At 35.8% G+C, this 16,045-nt stretch overlaps 1 protein-coding gene across 1 annotated transcript in view; it reads right to left on the minus strand.

Moving 5' to 3' along the window:
- UNC80 (unc-80 homolog, NALCN channel complex subunit) overlaps nucleotides 1-16,045 on the minus strand; it is a 186,147-nt gene that overhangs the window by 67,638 nt on the left and 102,464 nt on the right. Inside the window, exons 33-44 of the mRNA XM_070956783.1 lie at nucleotides 15,113-15,299; nucleotides 14,257-14,388; nucleotides 13,096-13,239; nucleotides 11,073-11,173; nucleotides 8,927-9,013; nucleotides 7,267-7,450; nucleotides 6,034-6,128; nucleotides 5,116-5,205; nucleotides 2,887-2,988; nucleotides 1,383-1,563; nucleotides 619-887; nucleotides 266-400 (exon numbers count right to left, since the gene is read on the minus strand). Coding sequence (XP_070812884.1) covers nucleotides 266-400; nucleotides 619-887; nucleotides 1,383-1,563; nucleotides 2,887-2,988; nucleotides 5,116-5,205; nucleotides 6,034-6,128; nucleotides 7,267-7,450; nucleotides 8,927-9,013; nucleotides 11,073-11,173; nucleotides 13,096-13,239; nucleotides 14,257-14,388; nucleotides 15,113-15,299 — 1,707 coding nt within the window. The remainder of the gene's footprint in view (nucleotides 1-265; nucleotides 401-618; nucleotides 888-1,382; nucleotides 1,564-2,886; nucleotides 2,989-5,115; nucleotides 5,206-6,033; nucleotides 6,129-7,266; nucleotides 7,451-8,926; nucleotides 9,014-11,072; nucleotides 11,174-13,095; nucleotides 13,240-14,256; nucleotides 14,389-15,112; nucleotides 15,300-16,045) is intronic.

Raw genomic sequence — 16,045 nt, forward strand, 5'->3', positions numbered from 1 at the left:
TGTTGTCTGGGTGTTCTCAAACTTTGGCTTGTAGCTCCTTAGGAGGTTGCAAGTAATGTTGACCTTAGTGTGGTTGTCAAGATTAATAATCCTAAACTCATGAACTGATTTTCCAGCAGCTTCTTTTTCTGAGCAGAAACACAATGATCAATGAATTGCCCAGAACATTCAATTCTTTAAATATATTATCATACTTCAATTGCAATTTCAGCATGGTCAGAAAACAATGAAAACAATTTTCATACAGCAGTTGGCTGTCACTCACAGGAAATTCCAGAAGTGGAGCAACACTAGCAAACAATTGCAGCACAAAAGGCTTACGATGTAGAATGTAAAACTGACGGCAGGCGAATTCAATTGCTTGACGGAGCTGTGGATTACTCTCATAGTCAGCGTATACCTGGGAAATAAGAAAATCCTTAGGAGTTTTGATTTGTTACCAAGAGGCTGAAGGATCATTTTCAAAAGCTGCACTGTGACTCAAAGCAGTCATGATAAAGAATTAAAGGGGTGCAATGAACAATGAGATCATCAATGGATCCTTCGGAAAGTCTGACCTGGCAGGATAGCCTAATGACTACTTTAGGACTTTCAATTTTCTTTTTTTAAGAAGCTTACCTGTAGCATAGTGGGAAGGATCCACTGGTAACCACTGAGAGAGAAGAGGTGGTTGAAGTGTACAGCTGTGTTGATTACAGTAGCAGCATACTGCCTCAACAATGCGCTGTCCTCTGGATGTAGGATCAGGGCTCCATTAAATACATTCAGGAACAGCATAATTTCATCCCCCCAAGGGAATTCACTGGGCATTCCCAGAAACATCTCTTCTAGCAATTTAATCCATAGGCTTTTCTGAAGTGTATCCAGACCAAACAGTTCCTTGCCAGCTAAGAGAACAAGGAGAACAATGTTATGTTAAAATGCAGTAGCTTATTTTAAAGAGAAATATCAGAGCTTTCTTTAAAAAAAATCTCTAGAGGTATCCATAGACCAAGGTATTAAAATAGGGCTTGCTGCATTAACCTTGATTATTCAAAGAGATCATAGATTCTTGTTCTATTTTGCTAATCTCATATTAAACCCATTCAGTACTATTAAACAATTATGGTGATGCTATCTATGGATATTTAATTGTTTCTAAGCAACCAAATTACAATCTCATTTTGGTGGTTCAGTAGCGTATCAGTAAAATGTTTTCCATATAGTTAGACCTAGTTAGTACTTGTAGGAGATAAAGACAGGAAATCCTAGTACCCTATATTGTAAGCCTAGTAGCCTATATTGGAAAGCAAGATAAAAACATCTTAGAAGAGGATAATGGCAAACCAATTGTTTGCTACTGTCAAAAAATTTAGCTCAGCTTGAGGGAGACTTAGTGGTACCTTGTGGATCATTGAAGAGTGAAAATTCTGCATCAATGGCACTACGTGGAAATGAAGGCAAGCGAAGAAGGTCTTCTTGCAACAAAGACACATGGGACTGCTTGTGAGCCACAGGAATCTTCTGAGTCAAAGAAATGAGAAACAACACTCGACCCACTTCTTCTAATTTACGGGTAAATACCTAAAAAAAACAACCAGATAAGGAATTGAGAACTGGGAATAAGTAACTAATTTTAGTTCTATGCTCTATGAGCCGTCACTAAGAACTATCAGAATGAATAAATAATTAGTAATAACTACTCTACATCTAGAACATGGATCTGAAGCAAATAATCTGGAGTGGAAAAAAGAATGGAGAAATTATCATAGTTAGATGGAATATGTTAATGTAATTTAATTAATCTAATTTACAGTGTCACATGTTTTAATTAATTTAATTTATTCATGTTTTGAAAAATAGACTATATGAATATGAATATACATATCAAATATGTATATTTCAGCAACAGGATCTAAACTACATCTCACAAAGAGTTTTGGACTAGCACAAAACATATATCCAAGCAATATTTCCACATAGTGATGGGAATGACTTATCAGGCGCACTTATCAGAAGCTTATCCATCCTAACTCTAAGCATATTTTTTATTTTATTTATTTATTTATTTATTTATTTTTCAATTTATATACCGCCCTTCTCCCTGAGGACTCAGGGCGGTGCACAGCCAGAATTAAAAACATGAAATACAAATATTAAAAACAATTAAAATATATATAAATTTGGCCCAAAAATTTAAAAAACCACAAACCAATTAAAACATTTAAAAAATTAAAAAATTCCTTCCTAAGCTAGCCCGGCTTGTTGGAAAAAGTGGGTTTTAAGGGCACGGCGGAAGGCACTGAGGTCTTGGATTCTCCTTATCTCTGGGGGCAACTGATTCCAGAGGGTAGTGCCCCCACAGAGAAGGCTCTCCCCCGGGGCGTCACCAGCCTACATTGTTTGGCTGATGGCACCCTAAGGAGGCCCTCTCTGTGGGAGCGCATGAGTCGCTGAGAGGTCGTCGGTAGCAGCAGGCGGTCTCGAAGATAGCTAGGCCCTATGCCATGGAGCGCTTTAAAGGTGATAACCAACACCTTGAAGCGCACCCAGAATAATTGAATGGAATAAGCAGAAATCAATAGGTAAATGGACCAATGCATCCCAAAGTTCTCAAAGTGCTTTGAGCTACCATATTATGCACCCACAAATCCAAGAGACTGTCCCAGGAATCTACGTCTAGGAATCTTAGTTTCCTAGATAAGACAATATCTTATTCAATTCAAATATTTTTGTAAATTGTAGCTATTAAGACACAGTATATCTACAGTATCTTGCACCAAAAATATAGAAATGAATAAGCTTGTGGCTTCTGCACCACAAAATATCTTTTAGACCATTCCAAATCATATACCAATATGATAATCTGGTCAGGATGCATCATTTTGATGTTTACTATAAACATACCTGTTTTTGAATGAGTTCTTGCCCCCTTTCTGGATGCATGTGTACCAGATTCAGTTGTGGAGATACTGATCTACGAAATGGGTAAATGTCACGGACATAGGTCTGTGGGATAATTTTAAAAAGCCTGTATTTTATAAATGAATTATATTTCTAGCACATTAGCAAATTGCATTTTCAGAAATAGTCATACTTTTCAGTCATAACAGTATAGTGAAGGAGAAAAATCTCTCCGTTCTGGGTTTTTCTTTTACATAGGTTGATAACTGGTTAAGAAACAGGAGACAGAAAAAGAATAAATGGTCAACTTTCAGACTGGTGATATATGCATAGTGTGAACTCCTAGGGATCAATATTGGGACTGATGGGACTAAGCTGGCAGGCATAGCCAACACCCTAGAAGACAGGCTCAAAATCCAGATGGATTTTGACAGACTTCAACCTTGGGTTCTGTCTAACAAAATGAAATTCAATGTGGAGAAAAGCAAGGTTTTGCACTTAGGCAAGAAAAAGAAGAGGGGAGGTGTCAACCAACTGTATAAGTACAGATTAGGTGAAAACTGACTCAATAATAGTAACTGCAAGAGAGATCTTGGAGTCCTAGTGGACAATCACTTAAATAAGAGCCAGCAATGTGCGGCAGCGACCAAAAAAGTCAATACAATCCTAGGCTGCATTAATAGAAGGATAGAATCATGATCATGTGACGCATTAGTACTGCTTTATAAAGCCTTAGTATGACCACACTTGGAATACTGCATCCAGTTTTGGTCACCATAATATAAAAAAGATGTTGAGATTCTGGAAAGAGTGCAGAGAAGAGCAACCAAGATGATTAGGGCCCTGGAATCTAAAATATATGAAGAATGGTTGCAAAAATTGGGTATGTATAGTCTAGTGAAAAGAAGGATTAGGGGAGACATGATAGAAATGCTTCAATATTTGAGGGGCTGCCACAAAGAAGAGGGGGTCAACCTGTTTTTCAAAGCATCAAAAGGCAAGGCAAGAAACAATGGGTGGAAACTAAACAAGGAGAGAAGCAATTTAGAATTAAGGAGAAATTTCCTAACAGTGAGAACAATCAACCAGTGGAACAGCTTGCCTTCAGAAGTTGTGGATGCTCCATCACTAGAGTCTTTTAAGAAGAGACTGGACAGCAATATGTCTGAAATGGTATAGGATCTCCTGCTCAAGCAAGGGATTGGACTAGAAGATTTCCAAAGTCCCTTCCAAATCTGTTATTCTATAATTTAATCTATGGATTTCTCCCCCTTATATAGAAATGGTATAGAAAGTGAGAGTTGAGCAATGTACTACATTTGCTGATAATACCATAGTATTTAGAGTGGTAAAATATAAAAGGGATTGTGAGAATCCTCTCAAGAACCTCTCCAGAATGAAGCAATGAGCTTCAAAATGGCATGTAAAATTATGCATATTAGCCCAAAATATCCAAGTTTCATTGAAATATGAATGGGATTTGAATTGCTAGTGATTGATCAAGAAAGGGGTCTTTAAAAAAGATAATTTCATGTTTGGAACCATTAGGAAAGCAGTTGAAAATAGAACTGCAAATAGAATAATGCCCTTATATAAATCTGTGGTTACAATATCTGTCTCCAATTATAAATAAATTTCACCACTGGAAAGTAAGACATAAATTATCATTTCTATTGAAGGCAGACTTTCCTCCCCTGGTAAGGGCTATCACTCGCTATTTTAAAAGGATGACAGCAATACGAGCCAGTTATATCGAAAAGAATTTCATTAATTATAAGAAAGATGAGCTGAGTTAGAGAGGAGCTATCTTATTTGGGTTATCTAGTTTTGGAAATCTAGTTATTGAACTTCAATATTGTTAAATTTTAAATGTCATATATCATATATTTTTAGACTGTTATTTCTGTAACTGTTTGTTTTATCTTTTTCTTTTTTTTTCTTTTTTTTGAAAAGGCCTTCGGGCTATTCAATAAAAGAACTGACAAATCTGTGGTGAGATTATATTTGAAATATTGTATATATTGGAATATATTGGAATATACCATTTCAGACAAATGGTTGTCCTATCTCTTCTTAAAAACTTCCAGTATTGGAGAACCCACACTTTCAGGGCCCGTACATATTATTATTAGGTTATATCAAACCTGCATATTAGTGTATCCAAAATGTCACTTGTTGATAAGATTTTCAATTACAATTAATAAGTAACATTAGAATATAAAACTATCTCACCTTATTATAATGAATAAGATTCCACCGCTTATCCATTAAAAAATAGTTGGAAGACTGGGATTCAGGTATGTTAAAAAATTCCAGACACTCCTAGCACATAAGGACATAAGCATAAGGTAATATTGATTGATCACATGTTCTTCAATTTAGAAAGATATTTATTTTAAAAGTATTTTCCTCAGGTAATTATGGCTATATCTCTGTACCTACCCGTAAAGTTGGAATCTTAATAAAAATAAGCTGTCAAGCCTTGCCCTGCTACTAAGGCAGTTCTTAGTTAATTAGTGATACCACTTAGATTGTAACACTTGTCATCTTGAATTAAGGTCCAAAATCACAACTGAAAGTGATATAATATGCTTACTTCATATAGTAGGCCTATGGAAATGAGCCTGTTGGGTAAACTGAAAGTGCAATATCTAACTAGCTAATTAACCGTTAAATGTCCAGCAAAGTCACTGATAACAGGTCACCCATATAACTGCTTTGTTTACTATGTATCTGAGGTAATTTGTAAGACGAATATTATATTATAGGTGGAATACACGTATGAGGACCTTTTCATATATTAAGATGTAAAGAAGCTGCTAAATCAGGGAGTAGTGGGTTTCCCGTTGCTACCAGTTTGCTAATAGTGCATGCGCGCTCACGCACATGTGTGATGCTTCTGCACATGGGCAGAAGCCTCTGCACATCCACAGAGACATCTGGGTGAGCGGGCGGAGCAACCCATCACTGAAATCAGGCTTTCAATAGATAATTTTGTAAAGACTAATTCATAAATAGGTACCAGAGCTCAGGCCTGCGTATTATTCCAGATCAATCTTTCTCACACAACCTAAGGAGGTTAATGAAGGAGCTTTAATACTGGAAGTCAACAAAACTTTTTTGTCAAAATTATTTTAATAATTTGCCTACCTTTAAAAGAGCTTCAAACTGGGTGTCTTCATGGACTGGTAGCTGAGTTGGGATATCACATTCATTCTGCCCATGAACTACTAGGGTCTTGGTACCTTTAAAAGCATTGATATAATAAAATGTTTGTTTACAAAAAATATACTTTTGGAATCCTGGATAAATAAAAATAAATTACTTTATATCTTAGTCTTCTTCTGAGTTGCTCAGATCATTTTAGATGGTTCTTAATCTGTTATCATTTTTGCTTCTGTACAGTATAGTTCAGCTGAAAAAGAGTGACTGTATTGTACAGGGATATTCAGAGAAGCCTCATGCCTCACTGAGAATTTCTCCCTCTCTCTTACCATGTCCAGTATTATAATATTATGCAATGCTGGCTTTCATACATGTGCAGACCTCTTTCTTCAAGCATGTGGATATAGCTAGGAAGAGAATGTAACCCACTTCAGGCTGTAATTGCTAAATGTAAAACACTCTTTTATTGTTATTAATATAGATGGGATTTTAAAAAATAACCATGGGGATGTAATGCAGAATATAATTTGCAAGAACGTGGATTATTTGTTTGGCTTGCTCCTTCAAATCAAAGGGAATACTTTCTATCAAAAGTTTTCTTTTGTTCACACTAAGGAACTTATGCAACATATGTATTGCAACTCATGGAGCTTTTTATGTGAAACTCTCCTTGGTGATAATCCAGCAAAATTATATCCATTAACACAAACCATTTTCCTAGACTATTTCTGTCTCATTAAGACTATCACACAGGATGGTGAACTATAATGTCAATTCCTTATATAAGCATAGATCACAGCATATTACAGCTGATACAGTCCATTTGTCCAATAGACTTGTGGAAGGAGTAAAGGACAGCCAAAGAAGTTGACCATCATTTTCTCACCAATATTTCATGAATATTTTGGTTACTAGGTATATTTCTTAAAGGTAATGCTAATGTAAAGACAAAAAGGCAAAAATAAAACAAAGATTTTACACACATTTAAAGATCTCTTTCAGGCTTTTCCTTTCATACAGTAATGTCAATGATAGGCAGAAATCCATATACAGAGTCTAAGATTTACATCCCCTCTCCCCTTTTACTCAGGCTATGTTGATGAATTTAGAAAACGATTGGACAGAAACGTTGTTGTTGTTGTTGTTGTTGTTGTTACAAAATAAAGATCAAATACCAGCAAAAAGTCCCTAGGGAAATAAAAATAATGCCTGCCATACCTGGCATTGAGGCAGTAACCAGAAGCTTCACTTCACATTGTTCCTTCTTCATAGTTTGTTTGAGATCCTTGAAGAACAGTCCTTCTACATAGCCCACCACTTCCCAAAGAAAGGTCAGGGTGGCTGAAATTGCATCCATGCCCCATTCACATGGTGTGCGCACAAAATACATGATCAGTCCCACCTATGAATCATAAAGTACACAATCTTTATTCCAGTCTATAGCAGAAGCTAAGTAGATGGCCAGTGATAAATATGAACATGTGTAAGATTGAGCCAGTCTTTCTCTGTTAGTAATGGTAGTTTGTGCATTGAAAATCTGGGTGGCTATTCCTACCAAAGGAAAATATGGAATAATTTGCAAACTTAATTAAAATACCATGATGGAATTAAAAAAATTAGAAGACGTCTATAATATCAATCTCACTTTTATCTTCTCCATAAAGTTCAAATAAAGAAAACCCACTGCAAAAAAATGCTAGAAAATGTTATGGCAAGGTTAACATTAAGGCTTGTGCAAATCCTTTGAAAAAGATGCTCTGCTGTACATGGGAACAAAGCACCTGTCTTCAAATCACTGACACAACCACATCTTTTTCTAGCTTAATGAAGCTCCTTCAAAGCCTCCTCTCAGTAGTCTCTGCATGTATGTTTGTGAAAAGCCATTTTATTTGGCTCCCAGCAGAATGAGAAAATTAATATTTGTATCAATCAAATATAACTCCATGAAGAGTAGGAACCTCCCCCAATTTCACAGTGTCTATTGCTAATTTTTCAAAGAAGAGTGAAGAAAGCAAGATAGGCAATCTGATCATATAAAAATTGTGAAACTACTGCATTCTACTAAAAAAGGACTATATAACTGTGCCACATCAAAAATTACAGCTATTTTTTATTTATTTATTTTATTTATTAAATTTATATTTTGCCCATCTCATTGTTTCAAAGAAGAGATGGACAGATGCTGCTGAAGGTTAGATAAATTGGTTTTCCTGTGCATTGCAGAAAGCTGGATCCCTATGTTACTTTCCAACTTCCTAATTCTATGATTCTATGAGACAAACAGAGGCAGTAAACAAGAAAAAGGCAGTATGCTTTATATAGATTTTAAAGCTTTCTGTACATCTAATTTGTGCTCCAAATTTTTGAAGAAGTTAGGATAAAAAAATTATATGCTTCTGAGCATTTCAAATTTGATGCACACAAAATTTTTATCTTTTGGAAAGGTACATAGAGGGTCTTACTAACTCTGAAATACGCATCATAGATGTGATTACCACAAGGAATAACTTCTTCAGCAAAAAGAAATGGTTGATTTTTTTTTAAAAAAAAACACCTTCCTTTTTACAGCCCTGTAATCCCTATTTGGGGTAGAGTCAGGGCAACTGGATGGAGCTCAGCATTAACGGTTCAAAATATAACTCTCTGAAGTTCAATGTATACACTAGAGAAATTCAGTTACATTTTTGATCTTCAGAAAATCAAAGCCAAAAAGCTAGAAAACGTATTGACTATAAGAAAAACTGTGCAAGAGGTGTATTTCTTTCTTGAATGTGACACTAATTATGATTAATTCAAAATTCCCAATTGTCTGTGCTTTGGATAAGGGCATCATTAGTGCCTACAGTTTGGGTTCTGCCCAGGATTCAGAAGAACATACCAAGTAGTTGAAGAGAATATGGGATGTCTGAGCAGGAAAGTCTCCAATATTCAATAAAAGTTTCCTCAGCATATACATCAATTCATCCTGTAGTTAGAGCAGAATTTTCCAATTTTGTTATAGCATAGCAGTCAATTTCACTACTTGCACAGGGATCAATTATTATACTTTAACGTAACATAGAATTCTTACAAGTTGCAGTATTATGTATGTTTTCCCATAAAGAACACGGGAGAGCTTTTTCTTACAGGAGAGATATAAAACTTAATCAGAACATCCGAACAGAACCCTAGTTTGATAAAAGTCTAGTCTTATCTTCAAATGTTTGAACTCCTTATGTTTTTTTATTGTATTAGATGTTAACCAGTTTAATCATCTAACTTGAATGAACCTTGAGCATCCTTCTCTGGCATTGGCAGGAGACTGGAGATGTTGCCTTCATTTTAAATTGAATGCACTGAATTCTAATATAAGTCTCCCAGTTGTATCTGGTTAATATTAAATATGATTTATTAAAATAAGTCAAAAATTTAAACTGGATTATTTCAATAAAACATAGTAAAGATTCACTGCTATTTATTTGGATTCAGTCAAGTTAATCTGAAGTGAATTTCAGACAGATATATTTTCCTCATCTTTTCCTTGCAACTATATTGCAAGCAGAAGGAAGGGAGACAGTACAAATCTGAGATCTATTAAATTGTATTTTATTATTAGGCCTTAATAAATTGTATTTTATTATTAGTTCCAAATAGGACAGGAACACATTGGGGTTTTGTTTTGTTTTTTAGCCAAGGGCCAGATTTCATCTTTGTTCCATCTGTTAGAAGCCATGCTTCAACATGAACAGGGCCAGGATAAAATTTAATTTGATTTAAATACAATTTATTTAGTACAGGATTAATTTTTTAATAACTTCCCCATTGTTACTTTAAACATTACAACTGGGTGACAACTTTGGAGAGGTCTCTAGGACTTTGTAAAGATACACACACACACAAACACTGGTTGTCTTTTGCATTGCGGGTGTCACACAGTTCTATTCTCTCCCCACCACCACTTAACAACTATAATAGTTGCTATAACAACTTTATATTGCCGCTGTGTTGTGAGAGAGATGTTGTCAATGTCATGTCTTGGAGTCTAGAGACTGTGAGGGTCTGAATAGAAAAAACAGACTGAAGCTGTTTTCTTCCATCCAAATGAGATGAAGTTGCTGTATGCACATCAGGGTTTTCTGTCAACACCAGGATTCTCTCTGTATGGGCATTCACTAAGAAGCAGGTGAAGGAGCTGATTAATAATTCAGGAATCCTTCTGGACTTTTGTTAGAACTAAAGGTGGAAATTTTGCTCAGCTTTGGCTGGTGCACCAATTTCAATCCTACCTGGTATAGAATGACTCATCTTCATTACCAGCCAGATGGGCTACTGCAATATGCAGTACTTTAAATGAGCTACCCTCAATTTCTGAATTACTCAGAAATTGCCAATTGACCAAAATGCAGTGGCAAATATATTCACTGGCTCTTGGTGCTGCAAGCATACAGTATACTACTGATTCTGCAAACTGCATTGGTTGCCATTTGGTCTCTGGGTACAATTTAAAATACTGGTGTTCACTATTTAGCCCTTCATGCCATGGCACTTGGGTATCATGAAGAATGCCTGCTCCTGCTATAATAAATCTAACCCATTAGTTCCTTTAGGAAGAAACTATTTTTGGGGTCACACGTCTGAGAGGTGAGGGAGGGTGAATTAGAAGAAACTGCTTTGAAATAGCCTCCCTGTGGCTATTTGGCCGAACCATTGTTGTTGACCTTTAGGGAGATGTTGGAAAAAAGTAAGTATTTTTTGTAATCTAAAAACTATGCCATCTTTTACTTATTTTCATTTTTTTCATTTGTTGCTGTTGCTTTTATTTTACTTTATTTTGTTTTACGCTATCTTTGAGAGATATCAATGGATGTTTTGATTGTTACATTATATACTATAGAAACAATTGATAGCCATTAGATTGTGATTGGAATACATGTCAAACAAATAAACAAACAAACAATATCGTGGGACTGCAAGTTACTCTCCCCTGGAAGAGAGTTTTGACTGAGTGATTGAATACATGTGTTTATGGAAAGCAGAACTTCTACCTGCCGATTACTGATAGTGAGTTTCTCCAGGAAATGTCGAAGAACTGTGGACGGATCTTCAATGAGACAGTTCCACAAGACTTGTTGAGCCACTGCACTCACTATATAAGACAAAAGGAGAGAACGTATCTAGACCTGACTGGATAAATCAGTGCCTTCAAATGTAACCATTAGTGAAACTTTCAATCTTCACAGCAAAGAAATCTGTTCTTGCCAAACCCTATACCATGTATATTATTGGTCTAAATTTGACACAACATTGTTTGGTAATGCAAGCTGTATCCAATTTGGTCCTAAATGCCTATTAAAGTTAGTAGTAGTATTTGATATGGAAAGAAACTGTAAGTATCCACATGACAGTAGATACTTAACCAAATACAAACATGGCATAGAAAAGGGTATGACCTTAGTATATTGCTCTCAATAGAAATGGGAAGAGAGAACTCAGTTATGATGGAAAGCATAACTGTCTGTAAATTCACATTTGCTTATTGAGGGAAATATTTTTTTTTCTGCCTTTTTTTCTAAAAGAGGAAAAGGGCACAAATGTCTTCAAGGAATATATCACTGGAACACAAAACAAGACAGCAAGCCCTTCTGTCCATTAAAATAAAATATCCGTGGATTCCCCTTCACCAAAAGATGCTAATGAGATACTGATTTCAGATCCTTTGCTACTGCCAGCTCTTCCATTGCAGCCACCTTCTGACCGTGGATTTTATCCAAGTGACTGTGAAAAGTCAGCTGGAATCCTTGATTAAAAGTCAGTGTGAAATTCCACATTCATGGAAAAATTCCTTCAGAAGAAAAAGAGATTATCCTGAATAAAGCAGTATCTGCAATTTTTGATAGAATTCAATCTACCATGATTTCTAACACTTACTCCAATCAAGCTATTCCATATGTCAGTGTCAAACTCTTATCAGAATCCATATGGAGGATCAGGGTAGCTCCACACAAAGAAGCCAGACCCATTCCTCCTATAGATCAATCTGGCTCTCTAAGAAGGCATGCTAATACTCTGTCATGCAGTATGGTGAAAAACTAGAAACTGTTAACCTGAGATATTTTTACATGAAATCTTGGGAGGGATTGCTTAGGATCTTCAGTGTTGTGGGACTGCTCTTAAGTACAGCTATATTTACCTGCTTATTATGCTAAAGATGCTTTTCAATATGCAGCCAAAAAGGGTAATAAAGCAAAACTTGTCATTACATTTTCATCAGCATAACTTGGGAGCAGTAAATTAAATTTCCCCATTCCATATGTGGGAAGGGGGTAAAATATGTAAAGTTTGACAGTTAAAGGTAAAGCTTATGTAGAATATTGAAGGAGATGGAAAAACACACGAAAGATTATTAGGGAATATTAAATGATTTCAAATTTTACTAGTCTATCAGGCAATGTAAATGCAAATAAAATTTTTAATAGAACTTTTGACTGAAGAGGAACAATAAAAAAAATCTACATAGAATTTTTGTTAACAATTTTATCAGTCATATGTATTCTCTCACATACACTATATTATACTGACTGTCTATCAGTGGTGGATTGCCCCCGGTTCGCATGGTTCTATAGAACCAGTAGTAAACCCGTCGGGAGGCTTCGCCCACCGACCCCGATATCATCAAAACACTTCTGCGGATGCACGTGGCCCTGCTACAAACCAGTAGTAAAGGTGTTTATGCTTCTGTGCACAGACATTGTCTATTTACATACGGACTGTGCAGCATTTGGAGAAAAATTTGGGAAAGCTATTTCATTCAGCACAGTCATGTGAATGTTGCATCTCCCCTCTGCAGCTGCTGTGTGATCCCAAGAAAAGACACAGTTACTTCAAAGAATTGCTGAAAAGTGCTCCAAAGCACCATTTTCAAATGGAATCTGAAACTGAAGTAGGAAGTTTCTGAAACATGTGTCTAGTGTATAAGACAAAGATTTATCTATCAGCTAACAATGCTTGCTGTTAAAAGAAGTACAGATATTTTTAATTGCTTTCCAAAACTTTAAACTAAAAGAGTACCTGCTACTCCATCTTCCCGAACTTCTCCATCTTCCATCAAGTGAACAATGGGAAGTACAGCTGCACAAATGCATGCAGGGAACACTGCCTGTGGGGGCTGTGGCACATGATGATTTGGTGTGTGCTCTGTTGTATGCTCTTCATCTAAAAAAAAGATATGGAAGTAAAGTTCAAATTAATTCTTACATTTCATCTATAGTTATTCCTCTTTATCTATATAACTACTGCTTGGTTGTAAGAAACCCCATTCTGAATAAGAGACAGATTACCTCAAGTCTACTCATCAAATGAATACCAATTTTGTGTCTACTGACAAAACTATTTAAACACTCATAAAGGGATAGAAGTTTCAAAACACAAATCACTCTTTGTAATGCTTGATTCACATATCATGCTAAAGATGTGTTTGCTACTGGAATCAGAAACTCTTCTATGTGATTAGCTGCTTATATGGATTTTGTCAAGATTCTGTGGGAAAGAAACCAACTAAAAATGAACAATATTAATCATGGGAACAGATCTGGCACAAGCAACATGGCCATTGTTTTAATATAAAGATAATAGGTTCTAAAATAATATCACAAATGAAGGCAAACATACATGTCCAGGATAATGATGAAAGATCTAATTTGGGTCAGTATTTTTTAATGTGGATATTATTTTAAGATCCAATCTGGGTTAATCACCGGGACCAGAGGTTTAGTCTTCCAAGCTTCTGGACTTGCGGTGATGCCCATCCTTGGGGTGGGAACCTTCTCTCTAACAGAATGCTAGACAGAAGAGAATGTCTAACACATTCCATTAGAGAGAAGTTCCCTGAGAATGGGCTCCAGCACAAGTTTGAAAGCTCAGAAGAGTAAACCTCTTGGATGGACCCAGACTGGAGCTTAAGATAATATCCACATTAAAAATTGTTGATTTAACTTGAGATGATTCCCTGGATAAGAAAGTTCTCATCATGATGAGAATTAGGATACCTCGCATTGAAGATTACATAAATATATTTTAAATACTGTAGGAAGACAGCTGTGTTAATCTATAGTGGCAAAAAAAATGGAGTCTAGTAGCATCTTTTCCAACACATTTTAACACAGAAATAAAATTAAGGCAGAATCAATAAGAATCATAAAACAATTAACCCCCAATCTAAAATTCCCTTACCTTCAGCACTGACTGCTGAACGCACTGACCAAACTGACCCACGTCGAAAAGAATAGTTTCTATGTGATGTACTGGAAGTACATGATGGACTCACAGACAGACGGCGTGATGCCAGGTTGGTGATTTCTTCTACTAATAAAATCAATAGAAGATGTTTACATTTTTATTTATGTAGTCTACTGATTTACTACAACAATGAAAACCATTTTATTATATGATAATGAATAATATACTTAATTTTATTGTATTGTATCTATAAAAGTATATGAAAAGATTTTGTATCAGTTCTTCCCAGATCTATTTTCAGGTCTGCCAACAGCAGAATCATGGTCATTGACAAAACAACAAGCATTTGTCCTTCCCTAAAAAACAAAAATCTGCAAAGACACTAACAAATTTGCAGGGGCCTTTGAAGCTCTTCCTAGAGTTACATGTAACAATACAATATCATGTCCTATGGCACTTCAGTAGCAGAAACTAATTAAGGAAGTCCAAAGAAATCATACCACCAATGATTTAAGATAGGGATGACCTGCAGTCTGCAGGTGCCTTATTTTGGTGCCTTCACCTCATTGCCCCCAAATCACACTGTTAAATTCCAGTGCATTATTTATTCTTTTTTAAACATGGAAAATAGGTATATTAAGTTGCTTCCTCATACAACAACAACAAAACCTAGGGAGAAAGATTGCTGCTTTATTAACCAGTAATGGCCAATTGCAGCTCTTGGAAGTAGAAATAACTGATAATATAAATATAGAAAAAAAATCTGCCTTTCTTATGTGGTGTATGCGTTCATATGATGACTTTATCCTTTGCTATATGAGGACTCTTCCAGAGTACAAAGTGAGTGCACCTTCTTCCTCCTGCTCTAAGCTTGTGGAACAACTGGGTTCATAGCAAGCTTCCTGGGTGATAGGTATGGCAGTGATGAGACTAGCTTCTCGGCCCAGACGTTTCTTCTCCTCTTCCTGTTGCAGGTTCTTCAGAATGTGTTCTGCTCGTTGATGAGAGCGTGATACTGCCCGGGCTGAAAATGACTTCTGCAATCAAATCATTAAAAAAGACATTGGAAAAAAAGTTGTTTTTTATAAAGACATTTGCATGCATGGATACTACTTTACCAAACACAACTCAGGTTTATTTTTGTAAATAATTTATCAACTATCAGAATTTATTGTCCATCACACCCCAAGGAAAGAATGAAAACATACAAAGGGTGTGTGTATGTGTGTGTGATATATTGGGTAACCTTGAGATTTGCAGTTATCTGATCTGATTTGGGAAAAAATAAGTGAAGAGCTGCCAGAAATCATGAGAACTGGCACCAAATGTTGAACTGGGGATGAGAAGAGAGAGATATTAACAATTATTAGGGAAATTAAATGGAATATGTGTTATGGAAGTGAAGCAGATAGAAAATTTAACTAGACCCTTTATATTATTAAGGTAAGCAACTTCCTGGTTCACTTTGACAAGATATTTTTAAATATCTGAAGAATGGGACTGATAGCCACCCACAGAAATTAAAAGGAAAAAAAAGAGATACTTTTGTAACTAAAGTTGGCCAAAACTGTGTCCAACACTTCTCTATTATTTCAATTCCAGGATGGAGAGAAATCAGGGGGGAAAAGGAATGATTACTTGGAACATATTGAGTAATAATTTAGACAATGTCACAAAATAATTGCAGATGGCAAATATTTTCTCAGATGAAGTATTTAGAAGTGCAATGCACTGAAATATGTAAAGAATATGCAAGCAATTGCTATCTTCTTTATAACATCCC

The sequence above is a fragment of the Pituophis catenifer genome, unplaced genomic scaffold (genome assembly GCF_029215685.1).
Source record: "Pituophis catenifer annectens isolate HBS135680 unplaced genomic scaffold, rPitCat1.0.hap2 SCAF_1, whole genome shotgun sequence".
Lineage (NCBI taxonomy): Eukaryota > Metazoa > Chordata > Lepidosauria > Squamata > Colubridae > Pituophis > Pituophis catenifer.